Raw genomic sequence first — 20,434 nt, 5'->3', positions numbered from 1 at the left:
TACAGACATTTCACTGAGTAACAAGCCAGTTTATTCATTAAAAATTGTTGTATTTAAGCTATATTTTAAGAAATGTCTTAGAAGATGCTGGTTTCTTTTTATTGTTCTCATTGAATTTTTTAAATAAAAAGGAAAACTAAAACCTTCCATCTGAACTTCATGTTTTTAATCTACAAAATATTCTGGGAAAACGTAACATATACTTTTACAAAATTATTCTAAAGGGCAGAGAAAAGCTCTTGAAGCCTTCTCTGAACTGTTTTTTCTCTTCCTTTGTTACAGGTATCTATTTTTCAGCTATATTAATCTTTTAAAACAAGGAAAATGGATTTCTTAAATTCATCTGATCAAAACTTGACCTCAGAGGAACTGTTAAACAGAATGCCATCCAAAATTCTGGTGTCCCTCACTCTCTCTGGGCTGGCACTGATGACGACAACTATCAACTCCCTTGTGATTGCTGCAATTATTGTGACCCGGAAGCTGCACCATCCAGCCAATTATTTAATTTGTTCCCTTGCGGTCACGGATTTTCTTGTGGCCGTCCTGGTGATGCCCTTCAGCATCGTGTATATTGTGAGAGAGAGCTGGATTATGGGACAAGTGGTCTGTGACATTTGGCTGAGTGTTGATATTACCTGCTGCACATGCTCCATCTTGCATCTCTCGGCTATAGCTTTGGATCGCTATCGAGCAATCACAGATGCTGTTGAGTATGCCAGGAAAAGGACTCCAAGGCATGCTGGCATTATGATTACAGTAGTTTGGATTATATCCGTTTTTATCTCTATGCCTCCCCTATTCTGGAGGCACCAAGGAACTAGCAGAGATGACGAATGCGTCATCAAGCACGACCACATTGTTTCCACCATTTACTCAACATTTGGAGCTTTCTACATCCCACTGGCATTGATTTTGATCCTTTACTACAAAATATATAGAGCAGCAAAGACTTTGTACCACAGGAGACAAGCAAGTAGGATTGCAAAGGAGGAGGTGAATGGCCAAGTCCTTTTGGAGAGTGGTGAGAAAAGCACTAAATCAGTTTCGACACCCTATGTGCTAGAAAAGTCTTTATCTAACCCATCAACAGACTTCGATAAAATCCATAGCACAGTGAGAAGTCTCAGGTCTGAATTCAAGCACGAGAAATCTTGGAGAAGGCAAAAGATCTCAGGTACAAGAGAACGGAAAGCAGCCACGACCCTGGGATTAATCTTGGGAGCATTTGTAATATGTTGGCTTCCTTTTTTTGTAAAAGAATTAGTTGTTAATATCTGTGAAAAATGTAAAATTTCTGAAGAAATGTCCAATTTTTTGACATGGCTTGGGTATCTCAATTCCCTTATAAATCCACTAATTTACACAATCTTTAATGAAGACTTTAAGAAAGCATTCCAAAAACTTGTGCGATGTCGATGTTAGCTTTAAAAATGTTTATTATTGAAGGGGGAGGTTTTGAGGGGAGCAGTAACTAAATGAATGCTAAATAATAAAACATTTAAGCTTTTAGAGGAAAATATACGAAAACTGCTAACATGATAAGGCTATAATTTATGTTTTATTATCAATGTGAATGTAAAACTTATTTATCACCATTATTCTAGGGTACTCAAAATTAGAAAATAATTTATGTAGGTTATAGACAATATTTTGCCTATGCAATGTTCCTAAAAAGTTAACTGGAAAAAAGTAATATGCATACATATATACAATATTAATGACAGTGATTTTCCATGTTTATTTCTTACAATAATTATAGAGGAGATTTCAATGAACAACACACCTCCCTTCCTAATTTCGATCTAGTCCTATTGTTTTATAATATAATCCTACGATTTTGTAGAAGAAAATATAATTCACCACCAAGCACACGTTTCTCCTATCTCCATTCTTGTCCCTTCTCCATCTTACCCTGAGCAAAAGGGAGGGGGAAGGAGGCCACGCTTACTTAGTATGACGGAGAAAATGTAAAAAAGCCAGAGACTGAAATTGTCCTTGTGTTAGGTAGTAAAAAGTAATCATAAAGTGAGTTAGGTACAGCAAAATAATCTGATACTGAATTTGTGCATATTTAATATGCTTGTTTAGTATAAACTTCTAGAATAATATCATCTTATCCATATATTATCAGTATTTAAAATCAAAGCCTTACCTTAGTATCCGTAACTCAGCAAAGGAGCATGGGTGACGTTGGTATACTTGCTCCTTGTGTACTTAGGAGTCAGATTTAAGGTACTAAATATCATAGGTCACTGACCACAGTTGTAATATTCATAACATCTTTTTAAAAATATAAAATGCTTTTCATTTCTGTTCATGTTGATAAGCTGAGTTACTAACTAAATTGTCTGTGATACTCTGCACTGCAGTGTTTCCATACCTTTGGTTTGAATATTATTTCCCCTTTATTAGGCAGAATATAATGGGAATTTTTAGAACTTTCCCTTGACTTTAAAACATTTCTATTTTTCCAATTGGTAGAAATGAACAGGCAAAAAGGCTCACATTGCACTTATTAATAAATGTACAAATATATATATATATATATATTTGTAATTAGTCATTCTACTAGTTCAGTGAGCCACAGCAATTCCATAAGTTTTTCTTCCATATTTATATAAGGATTTGGAAACAACAGAACCAGGAGTTTGAGAGGATTTTATTTTGTTTGAACCAGCAAGACCATAGACTACCATTCAGAAGACCTATCATCAACCAAGATTGTTTGAAAAACAAAATATACCTTTTTTTTTAAGTTGTACCTTCATGTGTATTGTAAATATTCCTTCCTGGCGGTGTACTTCAGAGTACATTACATCAATTTTATGTATATATATCTGTGACAAATTACTCTCAATCTAACAAACGTTTACAGAGTTCCCATTTTATACAAGGCATGGAGACATACACTAGATAGAAGATACAGGAAATAATAAAATACAGTTCTTTTTCCCCAGTATTTTTACAGTCTAAAAGGAGAAACAAGAAAAAATTAAAGCTGTAATAGAAAAGAGCAAACAAAAATCCGGCACGGAAGTTGTTTACACAGTTATGATGGTGCAGAGGAAAAACTGATCACATCTTGTTTAGAAAAATCAGAAATATTTCATAAAGAATGTATCTAGAACACATGTCAAGTAAACAGAACTGGGGCAAGAGAAAAGGAAGAGCACACTCCAGGTGGTGGCAACATCAGGGTGCAAACTGCACCATGCAAGTCTTTGGTAAGGCATGTTCATGAAATAGCAATGAGTTTGGCAGCTGTTTAGCGCAATAGAGGAAAAGGAGATTAAAAGAAAAAATGGACAACTTCGGGGCTGACTTGAGCGTCAGAAAAAGAAGTCTACAGCCAGCTTCACCGCTAATGATGGGTAATCACTGATACTTTTTAGCAAAAATATTACAAGTTTAGAGCAAATCTAAACACAACAGAAAGAAAGAAAAATGTATCTTTCTCAGTTCCATCAGTTATTATTGAGATAATGGCATCCTGTTAGAAAGCAAATCAATAATCCAGGCTAGAGGTGGCGAAGTCCTGAACTTGATTCCAGCAGTGGGAATAAAAAGAAAGAAACAGATGAAAGAGGGCACGAAGCAGTACAGTCCTCAGGCTACAACAAATTCTTTAATAAGCAAGCAGAGGAAGAGAGTCATGAGTCACTGAGATAATGTCCTTAACCAAATGAAGAAGCCAACAGAAAGGGCTTGTTGGTGAAATGGTTAGTTACTTCTTTTTTGGGTATGTTACAGGTGTCAAATATAGATACACACACACATACTTGGCACCTATAACAAGCATAGCAATATAAGGATTTATATATTTAACTCATAAGGTAGAAGGAAAAAATATAAATATCATAGAAAGTAGTTAAATATTAGATAAGGAAGAGTTGCCTCCTGCTAGAATTTTAAATATACTGGCACCAGAAAATTAAGTGAAGATTTAATTTTTCCTCCACTCCTCTAAAACTTACGATGCAAGGCATGGAAAAGAGACCAAAGAAAGACAGAAATTCACACTACTAAAAACTAAATGTAGTCCCATACTCTACCATTAGACATACCCATGTAAAAATCATGCTTGCGAATTCATTTCTGCTTGTGAAACATGGTCTGAATTGTAGGACTGGTTTAAGCATATGGATTGTCTCGGTTAATTGATTTTTGGGTTTTTTTTTGTTTTGGTTTTGTTCGGTTTTACAATAAATCCACAGGGTCAAATCTATAGCACAATTTATTCAAGTCCCAGCATCCTTAAGTAGGGCCAATTTCCATTGTAAATCTCCAAAACCAGATTCCTTTCTCTTTGCAGTGATTTTGATTCCACCCTCACCTATCCCCAGCTTGCCCTAAGTGGTATGTCCCTTGCTTATATCAGTATGTCAGTTCCAAATTTTAAAATTCCCTTAGCACAGCATAATCCCCGTAATCGCAGGCTCAAAGTTAAGCTTGTCCCTTTGTACCCAAAGAGTCCTGTGTCAAAACTAAATGGAGAATTAATTGGAAGCCAATTACCAGGCAACGCATTGATTTGTTCCACCAAATAGCATGAAAGTAGAGATTAGCATAAGCTTATTGCTGAAGTGCATTCCTCTACTTCAAGGAAGAAACCATTTCCTCATGACTTTATACCAGACTATTTTTAACTTACAGGTCAGAGAATTATGTTTACTGCTTTACAGTACAAAGGAAGCAAGAAGAAACTTTCCTTACCATATCCCAAAGTCCTTCAAAAGTAATCCTGCTCAATTCAACATGCGTTCATATTAATTTGCTTCAGAAAATGTGAACTAAACTCTAGACTCTAGACTGTAATAACTAAATAACTGAAATGGTTATATTCAGACCCTTATTTTGCCAAAAAATATTTCTGAAAGCAACTAATATTTTTGTTATCAATAAAGTAAATATTTTCTCATGATATTGGGATACTTCTCCTTGGTCACTTCAATCAATATGTTTTCTCTTATTTAAAATGAGGAACTTATTGTTGAGAGAACATTTTTCAACATTATAATAATTACTGAGTTATTCACACAGAATATCTTCTCTGTACAAAATGTGGCGTGCTTGAGGTCCATAGTAACAACAATAAATCTTGTCAAAGCAATCTTTCATCAAAACTTGTGTTTAGTTTCAGTTCCAATTTTCATCGCAGAGTTTCTTCTTCTGCAAGGACACTAAATTACCTTATTGGTTTATGTAGACACAGAAAACCAAAGCAATGTGCATACGATGCGTGTTACATAAGATGCTTGTTACAAAGTCAACTTCCAGATTCGAAATCAGAATAAGCTAAAGTTGAATCCTGGTTCTTCTGCTAATCATTAACTGTATGCTAAGCAAGTTTCACCTATCCTGCTTTCTTCAGATTAGAGATGAAAGGCTAAGGAGATAGAGTGAAATAGGGCAAATGTTCTTGAAAATGGAAATTTGCATTATTTATCACCATTCTCCATACTAAGGAGTGAGTCAGAAGGCACTTGACATGCAACCTGGTGTTCAGCATTGTGTGTGGCCTGTTTCTGAGTGTGGAGAAGAGCTAGTAAGTTCTCGACCGACTCCTGCTCCTGGCTCCCCACGGTAGACAGTAACTCCCGATATGCCCGTCCACAGCCACAAATGCCAACGTTGCGAGTACTCACCAGTTTTTTTCCTTTGCTCTGTACCGTCATCCTTATTACTAAAAGACTGGCATGCGTAAGTCTTGTTTAGCTTTCCGGAACAATGCAATGCAATCCTTCTACCCTATTAAAATCATAACTGCAATTATTCCAGGAGTCATTTTTCCTATGATGTATTCAGAGATGTTTTTCCATATGTTCTAGATTAGGGTTTTATTTCAATCCTTTAAATAATAAAGGGGAAACTTTCATTTGAAATGAAAATTTTAAGTTGATGAAAACAAGAATAGAGGTTTGATTTTAGTTTCTATTAAGTATTAGAAAAAATTTATATGCAATTTATATGCAAATATTGAGACTGAAGAAACTACTCAATATCAATGTCTTGCTGTTGCTTATTACACTGCATCGAGATGCTTTTGCTTGGTTTTTAGGGTCTTCATAACCACAGTACATTCTCCGGAAAATCTTCCTTCCCACTATCCTCCTTAGTCCCAGCAAACGCTGTCTTCTCCAAGCTGATCCCTCTCTCCACCATCCTCACCATGTGCCTTCCTCATTCTTGTCTCCACTGCTCTTTAGGCTTTTTGCTTTCCTCTCCCACCTGAAATGCCCTCTACCTCCATGATGTTAAGCAACTTATCCTTCAAAGCACAGATTCAACTTCACTTCCTCCTTGAAACTGAGTCCATACCATACTTGAAGCCAGAATCCCTCAATACTATTTCCAATAATTTCTTATTGGCTTTAAATACCTCTATTTCTTCATGAGTGTTTGGTTTTTATACCAACTAAAAAGAGTACTGCAAGTTACTTAAAAGACGTGATTATTTCTGTCCCTTCCACATTTATCCCAAATATTTATCTTTACTTCTATATGTAATAGAAGAAATACAAATGTGTTATTATCAAAAAGGAAACTGAGAGGGTGTGAAAAATAGAAAAGTCATACTTATTTTTCAATAGTTAGAGAATACCTTACTTATAATGAAATACAGAAAATTCACAGAACACTAATTTTCTGGAAATGTCTATGTACAATGATACATTTCAAAAAGCTGTTTGGTGATTATACTTAATCATTTAGGCAATACATAAATATACTTTAAATCATCTATTTCTGAAGGCAATATTTAGTTATTACTCTTAAAACAGATATAAATAACAAATAATCCACTTGGTCATATTAAAATTAAGCTACTGGTTTCCAGCCCAACTAATGTGAAATTACTTTTCTTTATAACTTCCTTGCTGGCCCCGGCCCCCTCTGTTTCACAATTTTTGTGTGGATGAAAAGACGATAGCATTTTCAAGTAGGGAAATATCTCTGCAATGAAACAGGAAATGCAATATGTTCTTCAGCTCAAAAGGAACAGCTCTTCCTGAGGTATTATAGATCACTCCATAAATTCTTAAAAACTAGAGAAATAGCAGTTTCTTATCAGTTTCACTTAACTCAAGCATCTTAAAAGATCAAATCTTAAAGATATAACATATTAGATATTTTACAGTTTAAAAAATTGGATCTTAAATTCCTTAAGGTCTTAAGGCCCACACCTATTTCACCATCTTATATGATTATGGTACAAGCACCAGCATAGAAATAGCAACCGTTTAACACTGCCCAAATTTAAAGCAAGCCCCTGAGAACCACACCAATCACGGGAAACACACTGCATGTCAACTGAGATCCACACCAATCACGGGAAACACACTGCATGTCAACTCTGGCAACTGCACTGAACTCTCCTCGTTCTCCAAGAATCCTGTTTGTCACGGTTGACCCGCTGTCCACAAACTTGTGCTCTCATTACATATCCCTAAAAAAGGGAATAAAAGATAAACTGCAAGTTAATAGATTTATTTCTTGTGTTTCTATTTACTTCAGTGTTTCAAAATATAAAACTGAACTCAACAATGACTTTTTACGTTAAGCTTTGCGGTTTTTCTGTTATCATCTGATCGATCTAAAGGTTTAAATACTATCTATTCTACTTGCCATACTTACACAAAAATAACTCCAATTATAAATGCATGCAAATATTAGGAATCTACGCTCCTTTTCCCTATTCTTATCAGTATGTCATATGCAAAACATTTAGAGGCTCAGGTTGAATAATAGATTTCTTGTATTTGTATTTTCTGTTGAGCGTTGTCTGAACTAGACTCGTACATGTATGCTATTACACCTGAGACAAAATTTAAATGCACTTTCTTTCTCAAAATCTTCCCATTAATGAAAAATAACTTACAGTAGTTTTTATCTTTCATTTTCAAAAAGACAAGAAACAACAGTTTAACAATTTTAATATTAATTGCCCAAACTATAGAAAATGTTCAAACATGAATTTTAGTAGTATATGAAGTATAATCTGCTCAGTTTGTTGCTGTCATTGAGGGTGAAAAAAAATAAATGTATGCTGGAATTTAATGTTGCTTAGCCCAAAACCATAATATAATATGAAATAAACCATGTTCTTCAAATAATGAGTGTTTGCTTTAAGACTTCAAAACATGCTAAAGCATCCTATTAATAAAACTACAAAGGAAGAATAATCATGTGCAGTAGACGTGAATTTTAAGTATCCAAGTGTTTGTTCAAAGTGTTTGTGACAGCCTGAACTTTAAAGAATCTTTTTCATTTGACCATGAAACCTTCCATAACTCCACTTCTGGCCCTTCACCTCACTTCAGTAAAAATAAAAGAGTTAGCGTTCTCATTTTTAAAACTCAGTGTAGAACAAAGACAATTCCTTTTATTTTTCCAAACTAAAAAAAAAAAAAGTAAATGTAGTTACTGCAATCTTGTTACTAAATAATATTCTAGACAATTACTTTTATTGTTTCAAATTTTTTAAAAATCAGTAAACATAGTTACTGAAGTATTGTTATTAAATAACATTTTGAGTTCAAATCTTGCAAGAACAGTTTTGAATGTGATCACACAGAATTATGTATGAAATATTGAGAAACAGTTTCCTTCTACTTTTCCCTTTCAAATAAATCTTGACAAAGTGAAACAAATTGTTGGCATTTAAGAGGATGAGAAGAAAAGGTTATAATGAATGCTCTTTGAATAAGTATGTTTGCACACATTCCATAGAGAAAGGTATACCTTCATTCATTATTAGGGGAACTATGTTAAAAAAAATGTAAAGCAAATCTTTGCACCTATTCCCAATTATCTGTGAACAGGCAATTGTGTCTCCTCGAGAAAAGTGAGTTCTTTCTGCTTTGATTAGTTTCTTTGTGTCCCCCTTTTCTCCCCTCTGCCCCTCCTCCCTTTAATTAGTTTCTTTGTGTCCCCCTTTTCTCCCCTCTGCCCCTCCTCCCTTTAATTAGTTTCTTTGTGTCCCCCTTTTCTCCCCTCTGCCCCTCCTCCCTTTAATTAGTTTCTTTGTGTCCCCCTTTTCTCCCCTCTGCCCCTCCTCCCTTTGATTAGTTTCTTTGTGTCCCCCTTTTCCCCCTCTGCCCCCTCCTCCCTTTGATTAGTTTCTTTGTGTCCCCTTTTCCCCCCCCGCTCTGCCCCTCCTCCCTTTGATTAGTTTCTTTGTGTCCCCCTTTTCCCCCTCTGCCCCCTCCTCCCTTTGATTAGTTTCTTTGTGTCCCCCTTTTCCCCCCTCTGCCCCCTCCTCCCTTTGATTAGTTTCTTTGTGTCCCCCTTTTCTCCCCTCTGCCCCTCCTCCCTTTAATTAGTTTCTTTGTGTCCCCCTTTTCCCCCCTCTGCCCCCTCCTCCCTTTGATTAGTTTCTTTGTGTCCCCCTTTTCTCCCCTCTGCCCCTCCTCCCTTTGATTAGTTTCTTTGTGTCCCCCTTTTCTCCCCTCTGCCCCTCCTCCCTTTGATTAGTTTCTTTGTGTCCCCTTTTCCCCCCCCGCTCTGCCCCTCCTCCCTTTGATTAGTTTCTTTGTGTCCCCCTTTTCCCCCCTCTGCCCCCCTCCTCCCTTTGATTAGTTTCTTTGTGTCCCCCTTTTCTCCCCTCTGCCCCCTCCTCCCTTTGATTAGTTTCTTTGTGTCCCTCTTTCCCCCCTCTGCCCCCTACTCCCTTTGATTAGTTTCTTTGTGTCCCCCCTTCCCCCCTCTGCCCCCCTCCCTTTGATTAGTTTCTTTGTGTCCCCCCTTCCCCCCTCTTCCCCTCCTCCCTTTGATTAGTTTCTTTGTGTCCCCCCTTCCCCCCTCTGCCCCTCCTCCCTTTGATTAGTTTCTTTGTGTCCCCCTTTCCCCCCTCTGCCCCCTCCTCCCTTTGATTAGTTTCTTTGTGCCCCCCCTTCCCCCCTCTGCCCCTCCTCCCTTTGATTAGTTTCTTTGTGTCCCCCTTTCCCCCCTCTGCCCGCTCCTCCCTTTGATTAGTTTCTTTGTGTCCCCCTTTCCCCCCTCTGCCCCTCCTCCCTTTGATTAGTTTCTTTGTGTCCCCCTTTTCTCCCCTCTGCCCCCTCCTCCCTTTGATTAGTTTCTTTGTGTCCCCCTTTCCCCCCTCTGCCCCCTCCTCCCTTTGATTAGTTTCTTTGTGTCCCCCTTTCCCCCCTCTGCCCCTCCTCCCTTTGATTAGTTTCTTTGTGTCCCCCTTTCCCCCCTCTGCCCCGCCTCCCTTTGATTAGTTTCTTTGTGTCCCCCTTTCCCCCCTCTGCCCCCTCCTCCCTTTGATTAGTTTCTTTGTGCCCCCCCTTCCCCTCTCTGCCCCCCTCCCTTTAATTCCACTATCACCTTAGTACATACAGCTGCGATTTAGAGGGTGGTGCTTCGGAGGGTTCCTGTGACTTAATTGCTGAGATGTTAAATGGACTCTGGAGCCAAAAGACTATTGATTGTACCTCTGCAGGCACAAAACCCACAACCACCTCCGTCCCCTTGCGCTAGCGTTGGGGGTCGTCTTCCCTCCAAGGAGGTCGTAGGACTGGAGCTCGGAGCATGCGCAGTCACAGAGGCCTCGCGGATTCTCTAACAGCGCTGAGCTCTGCACTTCGCATCAGCGACTGGGTTCATGCAGAAGTGAATCGACTGTAGAATAACCCGGCTGATGATTGCCTGTTACTCAGCTTGCCGGTAACCGTTATGCCGCACCGTGGATTTCTTTGCGGAATCAGAGCAAATTGCATCTTTGCATCTTTTACTTTGTCAGCTTAGCTAAAGCTGAATTTAATATTGTGATACCAGCACGAATGTAATGCGTTTACCTGTTCAGAGATAGAGGTGTCCGTATCACGTCTTGACACTGCTCCAGAGAGATCTAACAGGTGTCAACTAAGATAGAAGCTTCCTAGTTAACCCATTCCCCCAAAAAAGCTCTCATTTTCCTTTATTCAGGAAAAGGATTTACAGTACAGGTTTCTCTAGCTCTTGTCCAAGTATGTGGGGGAAAGAATAAGACAAATTATTTCTCAAGGACATGGCAGGAAATGGGATTTGGATAAATTTCTTACTCAGAAAAAATTCCATCAGGATTTTAAGAATATTTTCCTCTTTTTTCTATTTTTTTTTCTTTTTACTTGTGTAATGATTTGCAATTTGGTGAACCTCAAATTTTGACTTCTTTTACGTTACCCTCATTAACTGGGGTTCCTGTATCTAATGCCTGTTTTCTTCCACAAGTTCTAAAATGTTCTCAGTTAATATCTTCAAATACAGCTTCTACCTCATTCTCTATCTCTCCTTTCTTCCATCATCCCAACTGGACCAATATTAGACCACCTTATTCTGTCCTTCATGTCTTTTTTGTATTTTCTATTTCTTCATAACTCTGGGTTTCAATTACAATTTCATGTAAAATCATCTGTTGAGTTTTACATTTTTATTATTTTTTTATGTTATATTTTTATTATATTTTTCATATTATATTTTTATTATATTTTTTAAACTGTTGAGTTTGACATAGCTATTAACTCTTCACTCACCATTTTATATATTTTTTTTATTTTTGAAACGTTTTAAACAGGCTTATTTTTATTTTTTCAGTTTTAGAATTCCTACATATCAAGACTTTTGAGTCTTAATATTGTTTATGCTTGCTCTTATTCACAGAGTCTTGTTTCTCTATATGTTTATTGATTTTTTTAATCTTTACTTTGAGCTTTGTCATTTTCATTTGAACTTTATCTGTGGGAATTCTTTGAGGCCTGAGATGAAAATGGACTTCTTCATGGGAGGATTAGCATTTGCTTCTGTCAGGTATTTGTGGACGTTATCAGTGCTGTATCTATTTAAACTAAATCACTGGCTGCAGATCTTTTGCTTGAGTGTGTGTGATTCCTAACACCAGGTCGTGTGTTCTGTACACAAACTTGAATGGAAGCAAAATTGTGGTTATGAATCTTCAGGAGAAATTCTTTCCACCTCCCATGAGAATCAAGGTTGAATAACCAAGTTTTAACATAGGAAATTTTTTGTTCAGTTTCAGATTAATGCCAGGGATTATTTCTCATTCATTCTTTAAAACTGGAGTATAATGCTTTGGGGTTCCAGTTTTGCTTAGAGGGAATCTCCTGATATAATCTCGAACTCGAGTGTAACATAGGCTTCGTCTTCCATCCATGAAACCTTAACATTAATGCTTGAGAGTTTCTGTGCTCAACAAATGCCACTAAGGCAAAAAAAAAAAAAAAAAAAAAAAAACAAGGTCAGCGCTTTACTTATCACCCATGGTTTCTGCCTTAAACTTATTTAAGTAAGCGGGTCCTAGTTGTCTGGAAAACAGCTCTAGAAGTGCCAGAGGAACAAAGAATTACCAAAAATAAATTTGACTACTTCTTTTACAGTCGGCCTAGCATTTACTTTTATTTTTTTAAGTAGCCACAAAAGGTATCTTTCTTACTCAAAAAATCCTTTCAGTATCGATTTTAAGCATTCATGGTCATTGCATAATCAAACCTGAGGTCCAACCATTTAAGAACAGGGATTTGTACTACTATTTGCTGCCCTCTGCAGGTGGATCTAAAACTCACAGACAATATTGGAATTCTGGAAAAAAACAAAAACTAGTGAACTTGAAATAAGGTTGTTCATGAAATTGCAAAGTATTTCTATTTCTGTTTTATATATGCCACATGACTGGGATATTTGTCATGTTGGATGATTGGAAATAGGTATTTATTTCTGTCTTTTTTTTTTTTTTTTTTGACGGAGTTTCGCTCGTGTTCCCCAGGCTGGAGTGCAATGGCGCGATATTGGCTCACCGCAACCTCCACCTCCTGGGCTCAAGCAATTCTCCTGCCTCAGCCTCCCGAGTAGCTGGGATTACAGGCACGTGCCACCATGCCCAGCTAGTTTTTTTATTTTTAGTAGAGACGGGGTTTCACCATGTTGACTGGGATGGCCTCGATCTCTTGACTTCGTGATCCACCTGCCTCGGCCTCCCAAAGTGCTGGGATTACAGGCGTGAGCCACCACGCCCGGCTCTATTTATTTCTCTTTCGAGGTTAGCAGTAAAAAGAAAAGAGAAGCACGCTTGATAGAAGGTAGGAGTTGGTTTGATTTTGAGTCTTAAATAACAGTGTAGTTGAGCACATGGGTCAAATTGTGAAGCATCACTTGATTGGTATTGAATCATTTTTTTTCTTTAATATCCTTTTCACTAGTTGACTGCCCCTCATTCAAGGAAACTCTTCTGGAATAAGTGCAAATGTCAGCCTTCAAGTTCAAAAGCCCTGGTGCAAGTTTAACATTTAAGAAATGTAAGAGACTGTAGGTCTCGTTTAATTCCTCCAGCTATTACGTTTCAAAGTATAGATATGGATACTAGACACCCCCGAAACGTATTCAGGACTGTAAAAGTGAATGGTTTCTGAGCCTACTTTACTTATGGGACCCAGAGCAACTGAAACGTTCTATTCCGCAGAATATTCCCACAGAATGTTCTTTTCTACGCAAGTGCAGATATAATTTCCTAAATATAGCTGCACAGGATATGGGGGCAGTAAAATATCTGATGCAGCCCCAGGGAGCATCGTATGGCCTGGTTTGGCTTGGGAGTTCTGAAAGATTCCAGATAGAATGTAAAACTCAGAGAGACAGACAGAGAGAAAGAGAGAGAGTGCACGTGTGCATGCCCATTAGCTGCCCTGCAGGCGTCCTCTGAAGTGCCAGAGGTCACAACAGCAGATCACATCTTTGCTGTAATCACACCTCGATATTGAAGTCAGCGTGGAAAGAGAACCCACGAGCGACATAAGCAATGAGTTACATTTCAAAGATTACAACACAGCATTGAGACAGACCAAACAACAGAAATTGTCTCCCAAACCTCAGGTGAAAGAGTGTGACGAAGAACAGACTGTGAATCGGAGTGAAGTCTGAAACACTCAGAAATCCATGGAGCAATGAAATTTACTTGAAAATAAGTTTTATCCTTCAGACAGAAAGGAGTCTTGAGATAGAGATTTTATCCAGAAGAAAGAAAAACACTACATTTTTCACATCAGCATTTGTGATGGTAAAAATGAGTGAAAGACTCAAAAGGATGGCCTTTGCCCATTTTCACTAGCATCTGACTCTCTGCTTACGTCTGGTGTTCATAATTTCTTCTGTTCTGTCTAGCTTCCCCCTTAGTTAGGATAACTTCCCTCCACTAAAGCAAAGTACCACAAGAGCAGGTGTTATGTCTATTTTGTTTAATATTTGTCTCAAATACCTACAAGGGCCCTGGCTTATGGTACATGCTTGATAAATAGTCATTAGAATGTCATGATGAAAGTGTTTTTAAAAAATAAATGGCTAAAGCACAGATGAGAAACTAATCTTTTGACAGAAATATTGAATTAAGACAAGATATTACTTTTACCTTCTCTTTCTCATTAGTGGACTGAATACGTTTTGTGGCTACCCGGTTTGTGGCAGTTACTAGGACCCAACTTAGAAAAGAAAGTCAACATCTGTCAGCATAAAGGACTGGCAGATTTTATCCTTTTCTTGGTATTATAGTTTAATGTTATAATTTTATTCTTTTACCTTTAGAATGTCCCTCTCATCCTCAGTCTCTCTGACTGTATCATCACTAGGAAGAGTGAGAAAGGGGTCAGAGATTTATTCATTAAACAAAGGAAGAATAGGACAGATTCCAAATTAAGGTAATAGGATAGTATTTCAAACAAACATTGTTATTTGCTGCCCCTTACTGGCAAGATAATAAAATTGCTAAATCACATTTTAAAAGCATAATCCTTGGCCACCAAAATCCTATTTTGCAGGAAAGAGCTTCTTTACCACAACAAGAATTGTACAAGTTAGTTGTGTCAAATAACAGAACGCTGTGTGGGAAGAGTTGCTTAATAGAGGCAATTTTCTGGCCATCGCTCGGATAATTTACAGAAACATTAAGCAGAAAAAAGTACTAAAGTAAACCCCATATATGTAAGGCATCCTCCTTTGCTTGAAAACATGAAATTTTCATTGGCAGCAAATACTATCAGTTGCTTTCTTGAAGTAACAAGTTATTAAATATCTTCCAAACGCACATATCTGAATAACCATGGTCTGGCTGGTAGTCACTCTTTCAAGCAAAAAAAAAAAGAATTCCATTGTAAGAAGCAGATAATTCAGTTGCAATTCAAACTAGATCCCTAGTGATTTTCTCAAGATAACCATCATAAAACTCATTGTTCAACAAAAGTGCTTTATCCACACTTCCCATGTCATCACACAGAACATTAGAAAAGAGCAGGACTGAACTGCCGGGAAAATGCCTCAGTGGGTGCTTTAGAATAAACCACAGTGTTCTGAGAGTTTCCAGAACTGCTGGGCTGGGCCTTTGAATGCAGATACAGCAGTTCTGCCCTGGTCTCTATTACTGGTTAGTGGGCCCTGGGATTCTGTTTATAAAAGTGATGTTTTTCTACCTCCCATGACAGGTTAGCCGTGGGGGATTTTAACGTGAGCATAAAGCGGCCATGGCTTTACCAAGGAGGTATCCGGAACCATAGCATAACAGCCTGGTGTGTGGTTTTTAGTAGGTTAACTTATGTACACCGCATATAGATCCTGGGACTGCATGGCCATAATCCCGACAGTCTCGCCCGAGAAACTGTACCAAAAGGACCTAATTTTTGACTGATAATTAGACAAGATTGTAGATAAGAAAACAGAGATGAAAATCCAATCTAAAAGCAAGGCAAGATTGAAATGGAAAGTGAAAAATGAAGTCAGAAGTCAGGAGAGAGGAAACATCTAAAAAGACAAACAATGGCAGAATCAATGTGTGCAAAAGCCGAGGAAATAAAAGCCTCCAACATCCTCTCTGTGTATGACCTGGTGTTGACAAGAGATTCGAAGGCGGCTCCCTAAAGGGCTGACAAGAATAGCTAGGCAGAAAAATAAATTCTACCTACAATTGAAATGAAATAGGATCAGAAAAAGTAGCCCCAGAAAGAAAGCTACAGTCAGATGACAATTCCAAGCAGACTCATAGAAAACTCTGCACTGTATCAGATATGCTTAGTGTCCTCCCCACCTGAGAGAAGAGAAACAACTCTCTCCTCTTCCCTTCCCAGTAAACTATTAGAAAGAATAACTGCACATATACCCGAAAACCTAAAATGCAATTAAAAAAAAAAAGAAAGAAAGAATAACGATCGCCATCCTAACTGGTGTGAGGCGGTGTCTCAATGTGGGTTTGATTTGCATTTCTCTAGTGACCAGTGATGATGAGCTTTTTTTTATATGTTTGTTGGCTGCATAAATGTCTTCTTTTGAAAAGTGTCTGTTCATACATATCCTTTGCCCACTTTTTCATGGGGTTGTTTTTTTCTTGTAAATTTAAGTTCTCCATAGATTCTGGATAGTAACCTTTGTCAGACTGGTAGATTGCAAACATTTTCCCCATTCTGTTGGTTGCTGGTTCACTCTATTGATAGTTTCTTTACTTTGCAGAAGCTATTAAATTTGGTTAGATCCCATTTGTCTATTTTGGGTTTTGTTGCCATTGCTTTTGGTGTTTTAGTCATGAAGTCCTTGCCCATGCCTATGTCCTGAATGGTATTGCCTAGGTTTTCTTCTAGAGTTTTTTATAGTGTTAGGCCTCATGTTTAAATCTTTTTTTTTTTTTTTTTTTTTTTGAGACGGAGTTTCGCTCTTGTTACCCAGGCTGGAGTGCAATGGCGCGATCTCGGCTCACCGCAACCTCCGCCTCCTGGGATCAGGCAATTCTCCTGCCTCAGCCTCCTGAGTAGCTGGGATTACAGGCACGCGCCACCATGCCCAGCTAATTTTTTGTATCTTTAGTAGAGACGGGGTTTCCACCATGTTGACCAGGATGGCCTCTACCTCTTAACCTCGTGATCCACCCGCCTCGGCCTCCCAAAGTGCTGGGATTACAGGCGTGAGCCACCATGAATGGCCATGTTTATATCTTTAATCCATCTAGAGTTAATTTTTGTATAAGGTATAAATAAGGGAACCAGTGTCAGTTTTCTGCATATGGCTAGCCAGTTTTCCCAACAACATTTATTAACTGGGGAATCCTTTCCTCATTGCTTGTTTTTGTCAGGTTTGACAAAGATCAGATGGTTGTAGTTGTGTGGCAGTCTGTTCTGTTCCATTGGTCTAAATCTCTGTTTTAATACCAATATCATGCTGTTTTGATTACGGTAGCCTTGTAATATAGTTTGAAGTCAGGTAGCATGATGCCTCCAGCTTGGTTATTTTTGCTTAGGATTGTCTTGGCTATGCAGGCTCTTTTTTGGTTCCACATGAAGTTTAGGGTGGTTTTTTCCCAATTCTGTGAAGAAAGTCATTGGTAACTTGATGGGGATAGCATTGAATATATAAATTACTTTGGGCAGTATGGCCAGTTTCACGATATTGATTCTTCCTAACCATGAGTATGGAATGATTTTCCATCTGCTTGTGTCCTCTCTTACTTCCTTCAGCAGTGGCTTGTAGTTCTCCTGGAAGAGGTCCTTCACCTTCCTTGTTAGTTGTATTCCTAGGTACTTTATTCTCTTTCTAGCAATTGCGAATGGGAGTTCATTCATGATTTGGCTCTCCATTTGTCTATTATTGATGTATAGGATTGCTTGTGATTTTTGCACATTGATTTTGTATCCTGAGACTTTGCTGAAGTTGCTTATCAATTTAAGGAGATTTTTGGGCTGAGACAATGGAGTTTTCTAAATATACAACCATGTCATCTGCAAACAGGGACAATTTGATGTCCTCTCTTCCTATTTGAATACGCTTTATTTCTTTTTCTTGCCTGATGGCCCTAGACACAACTTCCAATACTATGTTGAATAGGAGTGGTGAGAGAGGGTATCCTTGTCTTGTGCCAGTTTTCAAAGGGAATGCTTCTAGTTTTTGCCCATTCAGTATGATATTGGCTGTGGGTTTGTCATAAATAGCTCTTATTATTTTGAGATATGATCCATCCATGCCTAGTTTATTGAGAGTTTTTAGCATAAATGGCTGTGGAATTATGTCAAAGGCCTTCTCTGCATCTATTGAGATAATCACGTGGTTTTTGTCTTTGGTTCTGTTTATGTGATGGATAATGTTTACAGATTTGTGGATGTTGAACCAGCCTTGTATCCCTGGAATGAAGCTGACTTGATCATGGTGGATAAGCTTTTTGATGTGCTGTTGGATTCGGTCTGCCAGTATTTTATTGAAGATTTTTGCTGGAGAGGATGTGGAGAAATAGGAACACTTTTACACTGTTGATGGGAGTGTAAATTAATTCAACCATTGTGGAAAACAGTGTGGCAATTCCTCAAGGATCTAGAAATAGAAATACCATTTGACCCAGCAATCCTATTACTGGGTATATGCCTAAAGGATTATAAATCACTCTATTATAAAGACACATGCACACGTATGTTTATTGCAGTATTGTTCACAATAGCAAAGACTTGGAACCAATCCAAATGCCCATCAAAGATAGACTGGATAAAGAAAATGTGGCACATATAAACCATGGAATACTAGGCAGCCATGAAAAAGGATGAGTTCCTGTCCTTTGCAGGGACATGGATGAAGCTGGAAACCATCATTCTCAGCAAACTGACACAAGAACAGAAAACCAAACACCACGTGTTCTCACTCATAAGTGGCCGTTGAACAATGAGGACAGATGGACACAGGAAAGGGAACATCACACACCAGGGTTTGGTGGTTGGGGGGCTAGGGGATTAATGGCAGGGGGCAAGAGGATTGGGGAGGGCTAGCATTAGGAGAAACACCTAATGTAGATGACAGGGCAATGGATACAGCAAATCACCACCATGACACATGTATACTTATGTAACAAACCTGCACAATCTGCACATGCACCCCAGACCTTAAGGTATAAAAAAATAAAAATAAAGAATAATATTGGTCATGCACAGTGGCTCACACCTCTAATCCCAACACTTTGGGAGGCTGAGGCAGGAAGATCACTTGAGATCAGGAGTTCAAGACCAGCCTGGCCAACATGACAAAAGCCCGTCTCTACTAAAAATACAAAAATTAGCTGGATATGGTGGTGCACATGTTGTCCCACCTACTCGCGAGGATGAGGCAGGGAAATGGCTTGAACCCAGAAGGCAGAGGTTGCAGTGAGCTGATATCCCACCATTGCAGTCCAGCCTGGATAAGACAGCAAGTCTACATCTCAAAAAAAAAACAAAATAAAATAAGAAGAATGCTGTCTTCCCTTTGTCATTTTCAGCCAGTTCACTCAAACTTTATCCCCCACTCTCAAATGAAAACAGCAAATTGGAATGAAGCCATCAATGGCTTTCTAACTGAAGCACACTATAGACTTATTTTAATACTCACATTGCTAATTCATTTCAATCAAGCCTTTTCTCAAAACTCATCTCCTAAGAGAGGCTCTCCCTGATCATCCAAGCTAAACAATACTCTTTATGGCGCTGTTGCTTTCCCTGACATTATCCCTTTTTTACTTCTATTATAGAGAATTTCAAATATAGAGGGCCAACAGTGCCAGCCATTCACACATGGTCAAGAACAGCGCTTATACCCACTAGTCAGACTAGAAAGCCCTAGATTTATAAAGCATCAGGAATAGTACCTGGAAAGGTCTTATCACAATGAAAGTGATTAATTAGCACTAGCCTAAGTACTGAGCATGTCTCATCTAAGAAATCTTCCATTTGAGACCCAAAAGATCAACGTGCTTTCAAGTAACATAACTGTGCCCTAGAACAGAGCTCACAGATTCTTACAGGAATGCAGATATAGTCAACAGCCAACAAGATAAAACATGCATGTCATCTAGCGACCACAAACACTGATCAGGCCTGGAGAAAAGCAGGGAAGTAAGTCCCTCCGTCAAAACCAAGCTAGAATGGTCGGCAGATGTTAGAATGAGCAACCAACACTATTTTAAAAGTTTTAGCTGTATTCTATACATTTGAAAAGTTAGAGATATAAAAGATATTTATAAGACCCAAACCAACATTTTAGAGGTGAAAACTACAATGTGTAAAATGGAAATGCTGAAAGCGCTTAACGGCAGATGAGCATTTCAGAAGAAGAGGCTGGAGGATTAGTACGCTTGAATATACAGCAATAGAAAATAGCCAAAATAAAACCACAGAGAACAGGGAATTTTCTTTGGGAATGAATAAATCTCTGAGCGGTCGCACAATTGAACCAGACTAATGTATACATATTTATAGATGCGTAAAGGACATTTCGAAAGGGGAAAAGAAAAATCATGTGAAGAAATACAACTGAAATTTTTCTAAATTTGATGAAAACTAGAAAGCCACAGATCCAGAAAGTTCAACAAGCCCCAAGCACAAGAACCAAGAAGGAAATACACCGAGGCACGTTACAATCGAACCACTCAAAACCAGGGTAATCTGTTTTCTTTTTT

At 38.2% G+C, this 20,434-nt stretch overlaps 1 protein-coding gene and 1 long non-coding RNA gene across 6 annotated transcripts in view; one reads left to right on the top strand and one right to left on the bottom strand.

The window, feature by feature from the left end:
• HTR1F (5-hydroxytryptamine receptor 1F) overlaps positions 1–5,126 on the top strand; it is a 147,069-nt gene extending 141,943 nt beyond the window's left edge. For all 4 annotated transcript variants that reach the window (XM_017967211.5, XM_035282862.3, XM_035282863.3 and 1 more), the window contains one exon: positions 283–5,126. In XM_017967211.5, the coding sequence (XP_017822700.2) occupies positions 325–1,425 (1,101 nt within the window). In that variant the 5' untranslated portion in view covers positions 283–324 and the 3' untranslated portion in view covers positions 1,426–5,126. The remainder of the gene's footprint in view (positions 1–282) is intronic.
• Positions 2,647–10,521, bottom strand: LOC118149865 (uncharacterized). 2 transcript variants are annotated; one of them, XR_004737588.3, is made up of 2 exons: positions 10,330–10,521; positions 2,647–7,447 (listed from the first exon to the last, which is right to left on the bottom strand). It is a non-coding gene; the product is annotated as an uncharacterized LOC118149865 (long non-coding RNA). The 2 variants fall into 2 exon arrangements; XR_013530575.1 differs by having other exon boundaries at positions 10,342–10,521.
• Between the last annotated feature and the right edge of the window lie 9,913 nt (positions 10,522–20,434).

This window comes from Callithrix jacchus, chromosome 21 (assembly GCF_049354715.1).
Source record: "Callithrix jacchus isolate 240 chromosome 21, calJac240_pri, whole genome shotgun sequence".
NCBI classification, from domain to species: Eukaryota; Metazoa; Chordata; class Mammalia; order Primates; family Cebidae; genus Callithrix; species Callithrix jacchus.
Note: the sequence above shows the minus strand (reverse complement) of the source record. Positions and strands in the feature narration are given on the sequence as shown.